Here is a 19,455-nt window from a genome sequence, read left to right as displayed (position 1 = left end):
CTTAGAGAATCATGGGATTGAGCAGGTGAATACTTCTTTATATCATCCCCAGAGTAATGGGTGTGTGGAACGATTTAATAGGACTCTGATGGAGGCTATTAGGATAGCGGTGGCTACTGGAGGAGATTGGGTGAGAACAGTGATGGAACGCACGTTCCAGTATAGGCTAACTACCCATAGTGTCACAGGCGTGAGTCCATTTGAGATCTTGAGAGGAAGAAAACCAAATACTCATTTATGTCCAGGTTGGATGGGCAAATCAAAAATGGTGGATGTGGATCTAGAGAGTGTAAAAAGGAGAATTTTTGAAGCTGGAGTTAGATCCAAGGAGAGGTATGATCAGAAGAATTGTTGTAGGGAACTCAAGGTCAAAGAGGGTGATTGGATTAAAGTCAAGCTCCCCACCAAAGTTCGTAAAGGAGCCTCGTTGTTTTCTGAACCCAAGCAAGTTGTGAAAGACTTGGGTTCATCAGTGTTGGTCAAAGGAGGAGCTATTTGGAATAAGGAAAGGGTGGCTTTTCCGTTTCAATGTTAATTTGTCTTCAGTTAGTTGGAGACAGGGACTTTCTTGTGACTCTACCTAATCAACCACTAGATGTCCTATATCTATGCTCTTGATTTGTGCCAGGACTTGCAGCGCATCCAATGTTTTACCTGTTAAACCACGAGTGTATAATATTTATTTTACAGGTTTCAATTTCAGTTGTTCAATATTTGTTTTACAGGTTTCAATTTTAGTGGGTCCTCACCCACACAGTTACTTGTTATGTTTAAGGAGGAGAGGTGTTAGGATGTGCAGTGTTTCCAATGTTTACCTGTTAAACCATGAGTGTATAATATTTCCTTCACTATGTCTATTGTCACTTAGATACTATAGAACATAGAACTGCATCTTATGTAGCAGGGTTCCAAGGAGAGCCAGTGAAGAAGCAGGGCCTTAGTGGGAAGATTGTACTCCTCCTGCTGGGGGTCGTTTTATGTCATCAACTTACAAATAAAAGGTTCTTTACCTTTAAACTACTGGTTATGTGAAAGCCTCCCTTTGTACATAACAAACTCTCTCTCCCTAAATACTCTCCTTCTAGAGCCCTTCGCTTGGCCTCCTCCAACTCTCTTTGGGTGAGCCGTTTTTCAAAACAGAAATTTAGGGGTAGATCTCTTGCCTCTGCAGGTGCTTCCCCCTGGAACAGCCTCCCTGCCTCTATCCGTCTTGAGCCTTAAATTCTGCAAGCTCCTCAAAACCTTCCTCTTCTCTTCCTTCTTCTCTCTCCGTCTCCCTTGTTAACCTCCACTCTTTGTTGCCTACTGCCCTCCTCCCTCTCACTCTCCCTAACTCAGTTCTGTTTGCTGACTGGTTACCTGCTGCACCTCCAGGGTCACACAGGTCTCAGGCTTCCCCACCAGTCCTCGTACTTGCCCCCAGGCCTCTGCATTCCACTCACCACTTCTGCTCTTCTTTACTTTTTTTTTTTTTTTAATATTTATTTGTTTGGTTAATACAATCAACCTTTCAAATTTTCCACATACAAGAGAAAACAAAGCAAATTGCATTTCATGATTATTTACCAGTAAACTTGTACAAAAACAACAATTTCAGTAAATGAATTTAACAGTCTGGGCTACTCAGTTGGTATTCTTTTTGATGTTCAATAGGATTTGACTACAGCTTATTGTGATCATTAGGAAATACAGCATCCAGAAATTGTATGGTGGCTATCTTTATGACTAGCTTAGGTGATGAAAAGATGAATTGCCACAGATCTTTGTGTATATACCTATTTTGTTCTTCCAAATGATTTTTGAAGTATAGCTTACGAGTCGCTGCTAATTGAGGGCAGTACACTATACAATGTTCCAAAGTCTCTTTCTGGTCTAGAACTTTACAAAATCGGCAGTAATTTTCAGCCTTCGGGATTAAATTTCTGCGAGACAAAACATCTCGAGTCGGCCACAAGTTTAAACGAAAGCGAAGCAGCTTGTGACGTATTTTGGAGCATGGAAATTTGACCAAATAATCAGCCATGACACTGTGACGCTTGTGACCAAATAAATTCCGTTTGAAATCTTTGTAAGTTACGCATTTATTTTGGGTAGTACACCAATCATGCTGTTGAATTTTTTTTTTTGCGCTGCCTTCATTTGATAATAGAAGCTCCAGCGAGATTGATGCATCAGCTAATACATTTAGAGTTAACTTACACCATTGTTGGGAGAACAATCGATCTCTGCTTAATAGATGGACAGCCACCTGACCCAAGATATCTGGGCGATCAAGAGAGAGAAGACATTTTCGAAGAAATGCACAGTATTTCCAAGTAACATACGAAAAAATAGAAAGAGAGCCCAGTTCAAACCTAATCAACGGCAGCGGAGTACTTGCCGGAACATGTAGTACTTGCTTCCAGAAAGATGCTTCCAATCTATCCCACCAAATTTCTTTTTTGGGGGCCTGGGCCTCTGACCCGTAAATTAAGATTGGAAGGACTTTCTGCACATAGAAAGTTACTACATGTTTTGTTGTGAATTTGCCAAATTTGCCCATTAACAATTTAGCCTGGGCAACTAAAGTCTGAAGTTTGTCCTTAGTTTCCAAATCTTGACTGGGGTTTGCAGGAGTGTTAATAATCAAAGTCCCCAAATATTTATATGTGGGAACCTTGACAAGGGCCAAATTATGCAATTTCCATGTGAAAGGTTTGACTTTTACTCCCGTGTGCCATTTGCAAACCATTATTTGTGTTTTATTCATGTTTATATTTAGGTGGTTTGCATCCACATACAATTCCAGACCATTTAAGAGATTTTGTAAACCACTTTGAGTTTTTGAGATGAGAATCAAATCGTCTGCATACAGAAGATATTGGATTTTGGTCAAACCCATACTCGGAGAGTCACTACTTATCTGCTTAAGAGCAGTGCCCAAATCAAAAATAAAAAAATTAAATATAGAGGCGGCCAAAATGCACCCCTGTTTCAATCCTCTGTGTGTTTTGAATTTAGCCGACAGATCGCCCCCCAAAGCAAGTCTGACCTGCATGGTAGTATTTATGTGTAGGAGAACTATTAGTGATGTCAGCGAAGAGGGGCAATTGTATTTAATTAATTTTGAGAATAAAAGAGATCTGTCGACAGAGTCAAAAGCGACTTTAAAGTCAACAAAGGCTAAAAATAAAATCTGTTTCCGGACAGTATGCTCAGAAAGAAGTGTATTTAGAGTGAAAATATTAGGAATAGTGCCTACTTGTGCCACAAAGCCTGCTTGAAAAGGATCATTAAGTCCAGCCTGCATAGTCCATTTTTGAAACTCTCTTAAAATTATACGTGAGAAGATCTTACCGGGAGCGTCCAATAATGCTATGGGTCTGTAACATGTAGGGTCTTTCCTGTTCCCTTTCTTGAAAATGGGAATGATTATTGAGTGAGTCCAAGACGGGGGGAGCGTTTGCGTATTAATAATGGTAGAAAATATTTGAAATAGTATTTTGGACCAGATGTCTGGATGGTCTTTGAACATTCTGTTAGATAAACCATCAGGGCCGCATGCACCAGAGCGACTGGACTTCTTGATAAACAGGCGAATATCATCCAAATCAAAATTTAGATGAAACTTCGTCGTGAACTTATCAGATGATGGTGCGGAACCCCCTTTTGGAATACTATATAAAATAGAGGAATAGGAAATCCAGTCCGCCTCAGTGACTTCGTTGGCCTGTATTATAGCCTGAGGCCCATTTGTGGCTTGATTGAGCAGGGACCAGGTATTAGCAATATTCAGGCTTTGAATAGTAGCCAATAACAGTTGGCTGTCAAGATGGTATAATGTGGCACGCCTGGATTTAATCCAGTTTCTATAACTGGTTTTGATTTTTAATAACTGACTGAAACGAATACTATGAGGTAATTTCATAGCTTCTCTTTTTTGAAGTCTGAATAATATCTTTTGATCTCTGACTTCAGAGTTGAAGTTATGAAGAGAGGGAAGTCGAGTCTTAGGTTTAGATACAGTGCTCGCCAGAGGAGGTCGAAAGGCTTGAATCATGTCAGAATAGCAGATGTTAGAGTTTGCTACATTCAGTTGAATTTTGTTACCTTCATGATTCAAATGTGTGTAAAAGCGGGCTAAAGCTTTGTCCGTCCATCTTACTTTATTACCTGCATTATTGGTGATCAATTGAGAATGTTGATATTTATCTCTCTGCAAGTTTGGGACACCATTGAACAGAAGTTTGGCCGTCAGTTGATTATGGTCACTCACGTCAGATTGTACAATTTCAAAGTCTATTACATCAGAGAAACAGCTGAGATTCATGTACATATAATCTATGATGGTGGAAGACTTCCCTCTATGCCATGTTGAACCTGGAGGGATATCGGATTTGAACGCACCATTGAGTCTATAGAGATTGTGATATTTTACAAATTGTAACCATTTCTTAATTCGAATTTGGGAGTTTAAGGTTTTCCCACCTATACAATCTAGATTTAAGTCACCAGCAATCAAAATTTTGTGTACTGTGTTGTCCATATAGACCAGACTGATCATATCGCTCAACATTTCCAAAAAGCGTTCGTCCGTTATCCCTGCCGGATTCCAATATACATTAATAATGGCAAACGAGGTAGCATCCAATTTTAACCGTGACATTTGCATAAAGGGATTAGGTGAAGACCAGAAAGTGAGACTGGTATTAATGTTCGCTTGAATGGCTGTTAAAAGACCACCATAAGGTCTGCCACAAGAACTCTTGCTAGCAGTATTAATTAAAACATCATGTGTGTCCCAAATTGGCATGCTAGTTAGCCAAGTTTCCTGTAACATAATCAGATTGTATTTGCTTAGTGAACTCAGATCATTATTCAAGAGATGAGAAAAGCCCCTGGAGTTCCAACTTAAAAGTGTGAATTCACTTGTTGTCAGAGCTTGGTCTAGTTACTGCTGGTGTTCAGAACCTATAAAAGCTCTGGATTCTTTAGGCCCATACGAATGGCTTTCATATGTAGCATGTTTTGACTGACTAAAAAAATGTTGTTGATGGGCAACCTGCGGATTTGAGTTAGATTCAGAGTGTACTTCAAAACCAAGGTCAAACAAGTCCTTTCTTGCTAACCATATTGCGTTTTGGATTACACGAGATTGCATCCAAAGTCTCACAATATGTAAGTTCGAGTTGTCAAAGAAATCTACCAATGTTAAATCGTCCGAGCTGATATCCTCAAGTGCCGCTATGTCAGCAAAGATATTCAAAATAGAGTTTCTGTTCAAAACAAACTGCTTATATGGCAACGGACGACATTTCAACACTAGACAGAAGTTAGCTAAACGTTTTGGAGTAAGTTGAGTAGTGATGAATTTATTATTGGGAGCCAAAGAAACCGAGTGACTTGCGAGAAGTTTTTTATCACTAGTTAAAGCTACACTAGATGGCGTTTGAAGATCCTTGGCAATGGTGGCTTTAAGTAGGCTAAATAGTTCAGGAACAATTGCAGCCAAAAGTGATTTCCCAGACTTATCAGATGAGGGCATGGGCAAAAAGTTAGTTTCAGAACAATGCTTGATGGGAGATGCCTTGGGCTCGGTAGATACAGACAAAGGGTTACTCACAGGTTGACGATCTTGTTCAACCTCGGGCATTGCCTGTTTAGTCTGCATTAATTGAGTTACAGGAGAGGACTCATGTTTGCGGAAGCCCTGATCTGACATATAGGCATCAACAGCCCGTCTAAGTTCCAAACGATGGAGCTCTGAGGAAGAGCTACTGACTTTAGAAGATGAGGGATTCAGGGTGATATCTCTTTCATTAGGTGGAGTGAAATTTGATGATTTAGGGTCATTAATTGCAGTCACCAGAGCATCCAATGGGGCATAAGGCGGCACAATAGGCGCACTTTTGAGATTTTTAGTCAAGGAGATAGTCGAGGTGCGCAACAAGGCCAATTGTTGATATTTTTTTGATACTGCTGAGGAAGCAATTAAGGTATTTTTTTTCGGCAAGTGAATCTGACGAATAAAATTTTTAGTTTTGGATGTGTGATCTTGATTGATAGTGATTTGGTTTTTTGTTTTTTTTGTTTTTATTATTTTTGACTCCGCCCTCTTAGGAGTGACCCCCTTGCCAGCACCTGTCTGCGCTTTATCTGTAAATATTTCATAGGGAGCATTGGTAGTTGATGAGATGCCAGAGTCAGACTGAGTAGTGGCTAGACCTTGTGCAAAAGCACTTGGACGAACCGCGGCACTATGAATTATGCCTTCAATGTATGGAACGGCTGTGTATGCACAAGATTTGGATGGTGTACTGTGCTCAGTGAGATGACTCACCAAAGTTTGCAATGGGCCAGAAGTTTGTGTACCTAAAGAAGCTTTCAATACTACAAGTGTATCACTTGATTCACATACTTTCTTTGCATTAGCATATTTTGAAAATAGGGTGGGGGCATGCTCCTGCCATTCCAGGATTTTGTCTAATTTTTGAGTATGTTCAGTGGACTTGTTTGTCCATACATCAAATAGTTTGATTAATGTTTGAAGTGAAGTATGCATGGCAGCTAATGTTAAGTTGACCAAGCTTTTGTTTGTCATTTCTGGGTCCACCTTACATGCTAAAATTGGGGATTGTGGACATTGTCGAGGGGTAGGAGCAAGATAAGAAGCATCAATGGCGGAGCAGTTCGACTCACAATTTGAAAACATACTAGGAGATTCAGAGAGACGATGAGAAACATCCACATGGAGTAATTGGGAAGAAAGATCAGCATCACTCAAATTTAGATTTGCGGTAACATTTTTTGCCATAGCAATAGGAATTTGAGCCCCTACTGGTTGAGTAGGGGCAGAGGAAGGTATATTGTGTAATAATATGCTATCAGAAAGGGAAACATGTTGCACTGACCCAGGCAAAAAGGGTGTTACTGGTTTAACGGCTATTGGTACATCTTGGATATCATTACGCAAAACAGGACGCACATTCATTTCAACAAAGGATTGCTCATGAACCATGTGAACAATAGAAGACAATTTTGGAAGGTTTAAAACTGGCCACTTCGCAGATCCTTTGCAAAATTGTCGAATATCCTGCAAAGGAGGTCCGAGAGGCGCAGCTTTGCGACCCTTGCGCGTTCTGCTTGCTATTGGCGTTGAGCACAAAGACAATGCTGGTTGTTGTACAGTTAATGCTATAGAATTTCGTGAACATGAATTGCGTACCAATTGTGATTTTGGGGGCAATCCCATTGTTATTGAGGGCAGTCGTGACTGCATAATAGAAGAGCTGGTCAATAAATACTATAAATTTGATTGAAAATGCGATAAAACTGACAAGAAAAGACGACTATTCACTTTTGGTAGATATTAAAATCCTCCGAGTGGTGTGGCACTTACCAGAGCACCTCAGCACCCAACAGCCGCACAACAGCACAGCTAGCGGCCTTTACCCCGCCGGGCTTAACGCCGCAAGGGTGGCTGGCAGTGCACTTTAGCACTGGGGCAAGTCACGTGATGGGTCACGTGCCGAGTGGAGAGCCCGCCTCCAACAGACAGCCTTCACTCTCCTGCAAGAGCCCCTTGTCAGCTCGCAATGCAGGGTTAAGTAAGTAAGCAGAAACGAAAGATCCTCTCCACAGCAAGGGCTTTTTAAAATGAAGAAACACACGCCGCTCGGGCGGCTGGCAGTGCACTTTAGCACTGGGGCAAGTCACGTGATGGGTCACGTGCCGAGTGGAGAGCCCGCCTCCAACAGACAGCCTTCACTCTCCTGCAAGAGCCCCTTGTCAGCTCGCAATGCAGGGTTAAGTAAGTAAGCAGAAACGAAAGATCCTCTCCACAGCAAGGGCTTTTTAAAATGAAGAAACACACGCCGCTCGGGCGGCTGGCAGTGCACTTTAGCACTGGGGCAAGTCACGTGATGGGTCACGTGCCGAGTGGAGAGCCCGCCTCCAACAGACAGCCTTCACTCTCCTGCAAGAGCCCCTTGTCAGCTCGCAATGCAGGGTTAAGTAAGTAAGCAGAAACGAAAGATCCTCTCCACAGCAAGGGCTTTTTAAAATGAAGAAACACACGCCGCTCGGGCGGCTGGCAGTGCACTTTAGCACTGGGGCAAGTCACGTGATGGGTCACGTGCCGAGTGGAGAGCCCGCCTCCAACAGACAGCCTTCACTCTCCTGCAAGAGCCCCTTGTCAGCTCGCAATGCAGGGTTAAGTAAGTAAGCAGAAACGAAAGAACCTCTCCACAGCAAGGGCTTTTCAAAATGAAGAAACACACGCCGCTCGGGCGGCTGGCAGTGCACTTTAGCACTGGGGCAAGTCACGTGATGGGTCACGTGCCGAGTGGAGAGCCCGCCTCCAACAGACATCCTTCACTCTCCTGCAAGAGCCCCTTGTCAGCTCGCAATGCAGGGTTAAGTAAGTAAGCAGAAACGAAAGATCCTCTCCACAGCAAGGGCTTTTTAAAATGAAGAAACACACGCCGCTCGGGCGGCTGGCAGTGCACTTTAGCACTGGGGCAAGTCACGTGATGGGTCACGTGCCGAGTGGAGAGCCCGCCTCCAACAGACAGCCTTCACTCTCCTGCAAGAGCCCCTTGTCAGCTCGCAATGCAGGGTTAAGTAAGTAAGCAGAAACGAAAGATCCTCTCCACAGCAAGGGCTTTTTAAAATGAAGAAACACACTTATTCCTTTAGAATGGTGACCTCTCTACACTTAACTCAGGGCCTTGGACTGGGCCTACTTGTTCCACCCTCCCGCCTCCCTTTCACTCCATGACTGGCACTTAAGTTCCTAGAATGTACTTGGCCTGGTCCGCCAGGCTTAGTACGGTAGTCTTTTTTGTTTCTGCATGTCCTTCTCCCCTCCCCCCCTTATCGCCATACCACCTGTCATGCACTTGCACTATTTGAAACGTTGTTGGCCGAGTATGGTAGTTTAAGGACTGTACGTTCTTCTCCCCCTTCGCTCCTTCCTTTTTTCTTACACCAGCACTTGTAGTAAGGCCGTCAGGCTAAGTATGCTAGTAATTTTTGCAAGATCATTCGGAAATGTCAAGGCCTCCAAATAACTTAGTATTTCCCGGTTCCCTTCCCGATTGAAGCGCTTTGAAGCACTTCACCTGTGTATAAGCGCTTGATAAATAAACAATTACAATTACAATCTCATGCACACTACTTTCCTTCACTTTGATTTGCTCAAATAGTTTTTTTCTTTTATTAAATGTTAATTTATTCAGGATCAAACATATATCACCTCAATCAGAAATTCTTGCTAATTCCTTACTAGCTATAGCTAATTGAGCTCTGAATCCAAATTATGATTTATTTAAACTTTCTTGCAAGTAATTATTTAAAATTATTAAGATGAGTTGACATGTTAGAGAAATATAAAAAGCTCAAAATGATGTTGATGGTTTTTTGAGAATGATTTCTGCCTTATCCTTTTTCAGGATGTCAGCCTGCACATCCCAGAACCATGAACTGCACAGGAAGGTGTTGCATTTGGAGAAACAGAACACGTAAGTGAGATCCTGCAATATGATGACTTGAGGTTTGGTCAATATCAGAGGCAGAAAGACTCAGCAGTCAACAGAAGAGGTAGGGTTGTGGGAGGGGCCTTAGCCGCAGAGATATTGATGGCAGCATTGGTATTGTGTCTTGTTATGACCAGCAATGTGTCTGCATAAAGCAAATGGGATATCCACGTGTAGGCTGAAATGACATGGTATGGTATGGATATTTGCAGGTTGCTGCTTGACCACGCATCCCATGTCTTGGCAGGGCCCGGCCAACCTGCACCTATCCCGGTACGATTAACTATGGTCTAAGGGTTCAACATAAAGGCTGAGTTTGTCGAGTCCTGATTTGTAGAGTGGAGTGGGGGTACAGTTTACAAACACCATGTTCATTTGAGGGTATAGAATCAAGGGTGAGAAGAGTCATACCGTGATTGTAGAGTATGAGGTCTCCAAGTCCAGTCGCCAATATTCTGAATCGCACTAAGTTTTCGGGATAACCACTGACCATGTAAATAATTTCTATTTAGATTTGCTGCGTTCTCATGCATTTTGTGCTTATATTCTGAAAGCATTGAGTGCACCGGGCTCTTGAGGGCTGCACTTGTAGACCCTTGTTGTAGAGCAGTAGTTGGAAATGTGAGAATAGGGACTGGACAAGCATATTTAGGCTGGGCACAAAACTCTGGTTTATGAACGGGCCTTGGAATACTGAGTGTGTTAAGTCAGGGTCCGATGGACAGCCTCGGTCTGTGGCACGAGGCGTGAGATAGGTGAGTCTAAAGGGTGGAGCGGGATTGGAGTGTCTTAGCTGCCATGGAGGTGGATGGGGAGCGTGAAGCATTGAAGAGCAATGATTTATGATAGCAATAGATGACACACGAGACGTATGTTCTTGGTGTGGTATGTGTATGCATCAGGGAGGAAACGGACATGTTTGCAAGGACGTCAACTCACCAGAATACCAGGGATAGTCGACGTGGCATTGTGTGCCTGGTGACATCACAGGAAGGGACATCGCGAGACTGTTGAAGCCGGTTGTGGAAACAGAGAAATTGATATGAGGCCGGGAAGCCCAAAAGGAAACACACCAACACAGGTTACAAAGGACATACAAAGCGCTTTATTTCAAAGTTACAAAGTTACCAAAGTCAATTGACATACGGATAGCTATTCGGCCCTCTGACTAACACGCGAACCTTCAACGTAAGGTTCGCACTGAAAGTGGGAGAGACCGATCATCGGGATGCTTGGGTTTTTATACGTTTTGTCCTGCATTGGCCAGCCCTCTCGCATGTTAACCATTCTTGGAATTGTGGCTAGGGTTCGTAGCCAGGTCGAACACACAATTTACATAATTTGTTCAGTTCCGCTGATACAGTTACATATTTACACACAGGTTAAAGAGAGGACAAGGTCTTAGTTCGTGACCCTAACAAGTGGCCTGCGGACATATTATTTATTCACGTGTGCGGAGGTCACTATGGCCGGAGTCTTACTCGAAATGTCATTCGGCCTCCATTTTGTGATTCAGGGTGACTTCCACACTGCAAGAGTACCTAAAATGGCGGCTAGATCCAAGATGGCGGCTTACACAATACATTAAGGTCAAGACCTTGCCGCGGAACCTATGTACATGGTATTCTTTAGACAGCTTGGCGTAGGCCAACATACATTTAAACAATGCGATTGGGGTCACAATATTATATCGATTTCCACACAGTGACATCGCCTGTAGTGGTATCACGTGGCATTCATCCTGCTGGCCCTTTACATCGCGGATGTACCAACATTATGTGTATAGTAGGGTGCTGCCTTAAAATGCCACGAGCGCAGGCATGATGTCCACTTGATAAATAATGCAGATCATGCTTTATTTATGTCATAAATGCCGGTGTGACACAGTTCTTTATGTTATTAAAAAGCAATGTTATCCCTCTGTGATTTTTCACTCAACTCTGTCTGGCATAAGCAAAGACCCCAATAAGAGGCCATGCAACACGAAAATCATATTTACCTTCTCAATAAGACTGAACGCATAAATATATGAACATACACTGATATCTGTTTTGTAAAGTGAAAGTAAACATATATGTGTAGTCTCTACATACACAACTTTCCAGTGTAAACCTTAGGGCATTCGGGCCCAATATCTGCAGTGCAACGGTGAAGAGCCACCTTGGGAATTGTTTTATCCCAAGTCCCGCCCCCTTGCAGCACCCCGTGGCCGTGTGCATCCTGTGTTCTGCATTTGGGCTTTAGAACACATATTTACATGTAGAAAAAGCACTACAGTTACTGTCATTGTGTGTGTGTTCTCTCCCTAGCACTGTCTCCACAGACTCTGACCTAGGAGTCACAATAGCAATGCCAGAGGTACGGGGACTAGAGGCTGCTACCCCTGGCTACTCCCCAATGACGTCCATTCCTTTTGACTTTGAGACGTGCATGTAGAATGGGCAGAGGAACATCAGGACACATAGATAAGGTCATCTCTTCCCTTGCACTTACGCTCCACTTTAAAGTGACCCCTCTGAGTCCGTCTAGTAGCTCGACCACTCTGAGTCCTTCTCATAGTGCTACTCCTCTAAGCCCTTGTAGTAATTGTATCCTTTGGAGTCCTTCTAGTAGTGCCACCTCTCTGAGGCCTTCTAGTAGCTTTACCTGTGTGAGTCATTTTGGTGGCTGTACCCTTCTGAGTCCATGTAGTAGCTTTAACCCTCTGCAGATATTTTAGTAGTTTTACCCTTCTGAGACGTTCTAGTGGCTCTACCTTTCTGAGTCCTCCTAGTGGCTGTACTCCTCTGAGTCCTTCTAGTAGCACCACCCCGTCGGAGCCCTTTGGGTAGCTCTACTGCTCTGGGCCCTTCTAGTAGTGCTACCCATCTGAGTCCTTCTAGTAGCGCTACCTCTCAGAGTCCTTCCAGAGGCTCTACACTTTTGGGTCCTTCTTGTAGCTTTACCTTTCTGAGTCTTTCTTGTCGCTCTAACCCCCTGAGTCCTTTTAGCAGCTTTTAACCGCTAGAGTTATTTTAGTAGTGCTATCTCTCTGTGTCTTTATAGTAGCTGTAGCTCGCTGAATCCTTCTAGAAGTTTTTCCCTCTGAGTCCTTCTAGTAGCTCTACCCCACTGGGTCTTTGTGGTTGCTTTAACCATCTGAGTCCTTCTAGTTGCTCTAACCCTCCGAGTCCTTCTAGTAGCTTTAACTCTCTGAGTCCTTTTAGTAGCCTTAAGCATCAGAGTTATTTAATAGTGCCAATTTGCTGAGTCTTTCTAGGGGCTCTACCTCTCTGAGTCCTTTTAGAAGCTCTACCCCACTGTGTCTTTCTAGTTGCTTTAACCATCTGAGTCCTTTTAGTAGCTTTAAACATCTGAGTTATTTTAGTAGTGCTTCCTCTCTAGTACCTGTACCTCTGTGAATCCTTTTAGAAGCTCTTCCCCTACGAGTCGTTCCAGTTGCTCTAAATGTGTGAGTCCTTCTAGTAGCTCTTATCCTATAAGCTCCTTTATAAGTGATACCCCTTTGAGTCCTTCTGGTAGTGCTACGTTTCTGAAGCCTTTCCATTGTCCTATCTCTCTTCTAGCTCTTTCACAGAGTGGACCCGTTATAGTCCTGTTTCTCTGAGGCACTTTCATGGCTTTATCTCTTGGAGGGCCTACACGTCTGAAACCTTTTGCAGCCCTGTCTCTCAGAACCCCCCTTCTACATCTATCCTTAGGAGCGTTTGTGGGAATACCACACGTAGAGGCCCATCCACCTGAGACATTTTGCAGCAGTCTCCCCCAGAAGCCTACTTACAGCTCTTTCACTTTGTGATCCCTCAACCCTTAATACCATACCCACTCTGAAGCATCCCTCTAGCCCTTTATTCAGCCATGAGGACTGTGTTACAAGTACCCTCATACTCCAGTGTAACCAGAACTTCATAATTTCCATACAGGTCTCTACTGGAGCAGCTGAGGAAGCTTCAGGCTATCATAAGCCAGTCCACCAACAAAGTGGCACAGACAGGCACCTGCATTGCGGTGAGTGTCCAAGCTTTTCCAAGCATCTGAAGGTATCTTCCTTGCGTTTCAGGCTCAGTGTTCCCTCTATCACTCTCCTCCTTTCTAGTATCTCATTTTGTTTACCTCCTCTCTACCTCATGTGTCTATTCCAAATCATTCTCACCCTTCTGTCTATTAGTCAAATGCTTCTTCTCCAAAAGATTTTCTCACCCCATATCCTTTCTTTTTTCTGGGTTCTGTCACTGTTACTCCACATGTAGTTATCAGTTCCTCTCATCCTCTTCTCTGTAGGACTTTCCAGTTTGTGACCTCCTATCATCTTAGATTTCCCTTTTCTCTCTCTCTCTCTCTCTCTCTCTCTCTCTCTCTCTCTCTCTCTCTTTCTCTGAACTTCTAACACTCACTCTGTCTCGATCTCTCCCCTTTATCGCTCCCTCCCACGCATGTTTAGAGTTATCCCCAGTGTGTCATCTCCTTGAGCAGTAGATCCACTCAGCCTGGTTGCCGTTCACTTTAGTTGATAGGAACCTAATGGTTGTACCCTTCTTTATTGCTATATGTGACAAAGTAACAGAATCACAATGTAAACAGTACTTGGACTTCCACTAGGAAAAATAACAACTAAGCAAAGCATAGGGACTAGAAGAGCATCGCTTCAGATTGAGTTGAGCAGTGAAGTGCCACCTGCTGAACACAGCCTTTGCATGTAGCCTCTAAGGTGATGTGCTTTTAGGAACAACCTACGCACCCCTCTACCCCCGCCTCCTTCTCCATGCAGCCACGCCCCTTTACCCATTCCCTGCTAGTCTGCCCCGTTCCTTTCTCATAATCTGTATCTTGTGCCAGCTTCCTGACCTCACAGTATTTAAGGGTAGCTCACTGAATACACTGGGACCCTGCCCTTCCCTCTGAACTGAGCACTTGGACCTGACCATTCTTGGCTTGCCGTCAGGTCCTGTGAAGTGACATCATCACTACTGTGCTAACATTTTTGAAGGGTTGCACCCCTGTGCATTCTTCCTATACAGGTGATGTAGTGTCTGATCTTTTTACTGGGAATGTGTGGTCCTGCAGTGTCAGCAACCATGGATCAGCTGCACTGCCTCAGAAGCTTTCACCTGCTGGGCCAGTTTTGGCTTTCACCCTCCCCCCCTTTCCCTTTGTTTCCAGATACAAGTTGAAATGACTTGTGTGCATGAGTTCACCTTACAAAACACCAATACAATTAAATAAAGGGAACGCTAGTGTGCAGAAGTGGAATGCCTGGAAACAATGCAGATTGAAAAGGAGAAGCTGCTTTTTTGCAGGTGGGCTGTGCTGGGTGGAGAGGCCAAGGTATTACTCAAAAACCTTTAGACTTTTCGGAGAGCACACATCTCCCCAACAGTCTCTTGCAGTCCATCATGCATTGCTTCCTCCCCAAGTCCAAGATGCTCCTGGGAAACCACCCTTAGATTACACGGCAGGAAAGAGCGTTTTCCTAAAAACCTTTCCCAGCCCCTATTGCATTCAGGAATGCATTCACTCCATCCATATCTGGAGGCACTGCATGCTTGATGCACCTTTGTGTGATTGGTGCATTAGAGTGTAAACCATGGAAGCCTCCTCTCCCATATATGGTCCTCGCCCAAGGTCAGCGCTTTGAATTTCATGTTGGAGCCAGCTTGGTTGTGCATCCTCATTCTTGGGTTGGAACAGCCAGCGCCAGTTCCATGAGTGGGCCAGTCTGCCCTGGGGCTGCTGGCTGTCATTGCTGTATCTGCGTGTCTGTTGTCCTCCATGATATGATACGATATGATAGGTTAATTACAACGCACTTAATACCCAGAGGTTTCTAAGCGCGGACCCGGGGATCAAACCTGTGTTGCTCTGTGTCGTCTTGCTTCCAAGGTGAGCACGTTGCCCCTGAGCTATCATATCTGAGACAGTGCTGTGGCGTCAGGAGCCCGGTCCCCTCATTACCACTTAGTGTCCTCCTGCTTTGAGAAGGGTATTGGGTGGCCTACCTACAGAATTCCTCCAGCGTGTCTCTTGGAAGGGGAGCCTTTGTGTCTGCTCCACGTTGCCCAGCTGAAGCTCTAAACACCCCCGTGACAGCACTAAGCAGTATCCCTCGACCTGATAAGCTCGGACCTGGCTTTTTCAATATTGCTGTCCTAAATCCCTGAAGAAACATTGGCACCATATCCTTGGGTGCATCCTATATTCTGAGCCTTTCGGATCAGCTTTTAACCCACAGCCATAGGAGGAGCTACACTTCTGTAGTTTCCACACTGAACCGTTTTGCCAGCTGGGGTCTAGAAACTACTGGAAACGGACTTGCAGCCCTTTGCCAGAGGACCGCGGTCCTTAAAACCGAAATAAAAAGACTGCCCATACTGAAGGCTCAACTTTCCCTCCTACCAAACAAAGCTACGAACTTCCTGAGCTGAACAAAGAGAGAACTTGTCTCTCACTTCACCGTCCCTGTGCTTGGTAGAAAATCAGAGCTAGAAAGTCCTGCCTCTTTACCTTTTTCTTCAAAATGATGCCGTGTTTGTTTCTCAGAGTAAATTAAAGAGCGATTTCTTCTTCTCAAAGTGAATACTTCTTGACCTTGTATTTCTTCTGGTAACCGTTTCTCACCCATCGCCCATTCCGCAGCGACAGGCTTTTCTGTCAGGTACTGTTACCAAATGTCCACCATGGAAGCTAGGAACTATCTTTTGCCTGTGGGTGCTTGGTGATGTAGTCCTGGGTTATGGGGGAGCTTGGTTAGTGTCTCGAGTAGAACTAGCTAGACCCCTCCCTTTTATAGAATTATATTTAATTGAGTGTATAACTTAGTCTCTCTCACTCCTGACAGACACTTGCCAATGTATCAGAATCTACCTTACACCTTGCCTCTCAGTCACCCTCTTTTTGATTGCTCATAGCGTTTGGTGATGACGGTAAAACATGAGGCATTTTGAATACCTCCTATTTTTAAAATATCCCTTAATTAAAATCTGGATTTCAAATGAGCTTTTACTGCATGGGGTACATAGGAAATAATTAATAATGAATGAAGAAAACAACTCATACCTACCCCTTGCAATACATTCTATGTACATTCTATGTACCCCATGTGGTAATTAGCCCATGCAATTCCAAATGATAATTAGGTGGCCTTCTAAAAGGAACTGGCATGTAAAATACCTTATATTTTTACTGTTACCACCCTACTTTACTCTTAATAACACTAACAGTATATGCTCTTGTTTTTGTTTACATTCATGAGTTCTCTCTAAATCGTCCTATCTCATAGTGCCCAAACGAATCCTAGTATGGTCTCTTGTCTTTCTCCTCCTTTGGACTTCCCTCAATCTCATTGTCATTGTTGTCCTTTTCTTGGGGCCCCTCCTTGCTCTTTCAGTTGTCCATACCCTCTGTCTCTTGCTCTTGCTGTGTCGTCACTTCCTTCACACTCTCTCTCCCTGTTCCTCTGTCATCTCATGTTTGCCATGTACTGACTTATTCAATGTGGTGCCTCCCTCGTCCCTACTCCTACCCCTAATGTATTGATTTTTTGTTGCAGGTTTTGCTTCTCTCTTTCGCTTTGATCATATTCCCAACCATCAGTCCTTTTGCTAAGAGTAAAGCTGTTGGAGATGATGACTTTGCGCCCGTGAGAGGTAGGTTTATCCTTGTTAGTTCCCTGCACATACTGTAGTTGTTCATTGGTCATTTTGCAGCAATGACCAATGAACAACTGGTTGGCTAGTAGATGTGATTGTGTGACTGAAAGGTGTGTATAGATGGGTCTATTCGTTTTTTGGTGTGTAAATGGGAATCTCCTGTTGGTTGTTCTTCAGTTACAATAACCCCTTCTTTCCTGTATAGGTATATTTCTTCGTGGTCTGTCTGCATTGGAAGGTCTCACTTTGATTGGAATGCATATGGACGTTTCTCCCTTGCGATTCTATCTAACTGATCACTATTTGGTGGTCAGCCATTTTTGTTTGGTCTTTAGGAGCTGGTGTTTCACTGCTGGGCCTGCTTTGGCAAGTCCTGCTGGTTGATATATAGAGGTAAATTAAGAGAATTGCCTCCAGAGACTCGCCAGTGAGGGACTTGACCCCACAGAAAAACCGAAGAGAGACTTGGTGGTAAGTCATTCTTTGACTGTTAGTAGAGGCAAGTCTATGACTGATTGGGCCTTGATGGCAAGTCCACATAATTTCTAGAGGTGTATAAATATTTGCTCGGTACAGGTCAGTATCCTATTCGTTGGCATTTCAATGACACTTCCGTCTCTGGCCGTTTGCAAGGTTAAGTCTTTCACTCGTTCAGGGATCTGCAACCTTTGGCTCTACAGATTCTTTGCACTACAATCCTATGTTCCATCACCATTGGCTGTGCTGGATATAGCTAATGGGAGTTGTAGTCCCAAAGATGTGAACAGCCAAAGGTTGCAGATCCCTACTCTACTTGATCTATGGTAGCACGTCTCTCTTTAGTCGGTCTGGCGAGTTATGTTTCTCATTGGTTGTGTGTGTGTGTTTATGTGTGCACTTGTTGAGTAATCTCTTTGTTTGATCTGTAAAGGTAAGCTTTTCAGTGGTTGATCAGTGGTGGCAAGTTTCTCAGTGATCCTCTGTGGAAGTACGTGGTCCCGAACAGAGCCTGCACCCTGTCAAACTTGGTTCCCCAATGCTCAGACAAGTTCCTCTTTGGATTATTTATATGAGTAATTTACAGACTGAGCAGTGCTTTCAAATGTGTAGTTGACTTGTAGAAGGAAAAGCACTCCTGTATTTGCTGGTAAGTCTCCGTTGTGGCACGTTTCTCACTGATTGATGGTCGGCGGTCACATGTCTCTGCTCTGTTTGCAACACGGAGGTTTCCATTGGTCTCTAATTTAAGTCCTTAATTGTTGGTTGGGGTTTATTAGTGAGCATTTAGTAGCAAGTCTTTCATTTTATATAAGTCTCTCACTGGTTAGTCTGTGGTAACAACCCTGTTATCGGTTTTTAGTTGCCTGCAGCAAACATTTTGAGCCTTACGTTATTTTAATCCCACAGATGTGGAACGTCTCCCAGCCATTAGATTCAATGGTACAGTTGTGTGGTACATGCACGTATAGCAAGCAATGTGCATGAGGTGTCGCACACTATTATATTAAGCGAAATAGGGCCTCATCAGGGGTTGGGCAGTATCCTGGCACTAATTGTGCTTTGATACTGGCCAACACTATTAGCGTTACTGCAACTCGGTCCAGTTCAATTTGCGCCGGATCCCGAGTTGCAGTGGGGAGGTAAATCCCCATTCCATTGGGTCCTTTGGCCCCAACGAGGTTTTCTTCGTGCTATTAGTGCAGGCGTAATTAGCACTGCGCTCATAATGCCAAAAATAGGCAGAACATTTTGAGTTGGCAGAACAGCAAATGTAGTGGTAATAGCGTTACTGCCGCATTTTACCGCTCCGACCAACTTGTGATGAGGCTATAGTAATAAGATGGCCATCATCACAGCGAACCAAAGTCTTTTTACTATGTATCTAATAGTGTGCAAACTCTAATCTGCACACATTTTTAGCATTAAAAGGTATTTGGTTGGTTTATGGGAATTAAGCTTTGCCAATTTATAGCGTGTTTTGAGATGTTATAATTTCAGAATATACTGTAAATCCATACATAGTTCTGAAATATGGTTTGCCTACCTGTAAATTACTATTTAATACATGATATGTGCTCAGATTAGGGTCCACACACTATTGCATTACTATAGACATAGTAAAATTACTTGCATTCACCACATTGAATTAAAGTGTTTCTACTATGTCTATGCTTGATGTTTTAGTGTGCTATCCCTAACTTGCAAACGTTTATAATCATTAATATTGATTTATTAGGTATGTGCGCATTATTTCATAACACTTTTTCAAATGACTTCTCATTTTAGATGATGATTTCACCATCTCAGAACACGCA

The 19,455-nt window shown here is 43.5% G+C and overlaps 1 protein-coding gene across 1 annotated transcript in view; it reads left to right on the top strand.

Annotated features, from left to right (window-relative positions):
- CREB3L3 (cAMP responsive element binding protein 3 like 3) overlaps positions 1-19,455 on the top strand; it is a 180,816-nt gene that overhangs the window by 105,910 nt on the left and 55,451 nt on the right. Inside the window, exons 7-9 of the mRNA XM_069649389.1 lie at positions 9,432-9,500; positions 13,439-13,523; positions 17,062-17,158. Of these exons, the coding sequence (XP_069505490.1) occupies positions 9,432-9,500; positions 13,439-13,523; positions 17,062-17,158 (251 nt within the window). The remainder of the gene's footprint in view (positions 1-9,431; positions 9,501-13,438; positions 13,524-17,061; positions 17,159-19,455) is intronic.

This window comes from Ambystoma mexicanum, chromosome 1p (genome assembly GCF_040938575.1).
Source record: "Ambystoma mexicanum isolate Mex_15411 chromosome 1p, UKY_AmexF1_1, whole genome shotgun sequence".
NCBI lineage: Eukaryota > Metazoa > Chordata > Amphibia > Caudata > Ambystomatidae > Ambystoma > Ambystoma mexicanum.
This window is presented reverse-complemented; position numbering and strand designations above follow the sequence as displayed.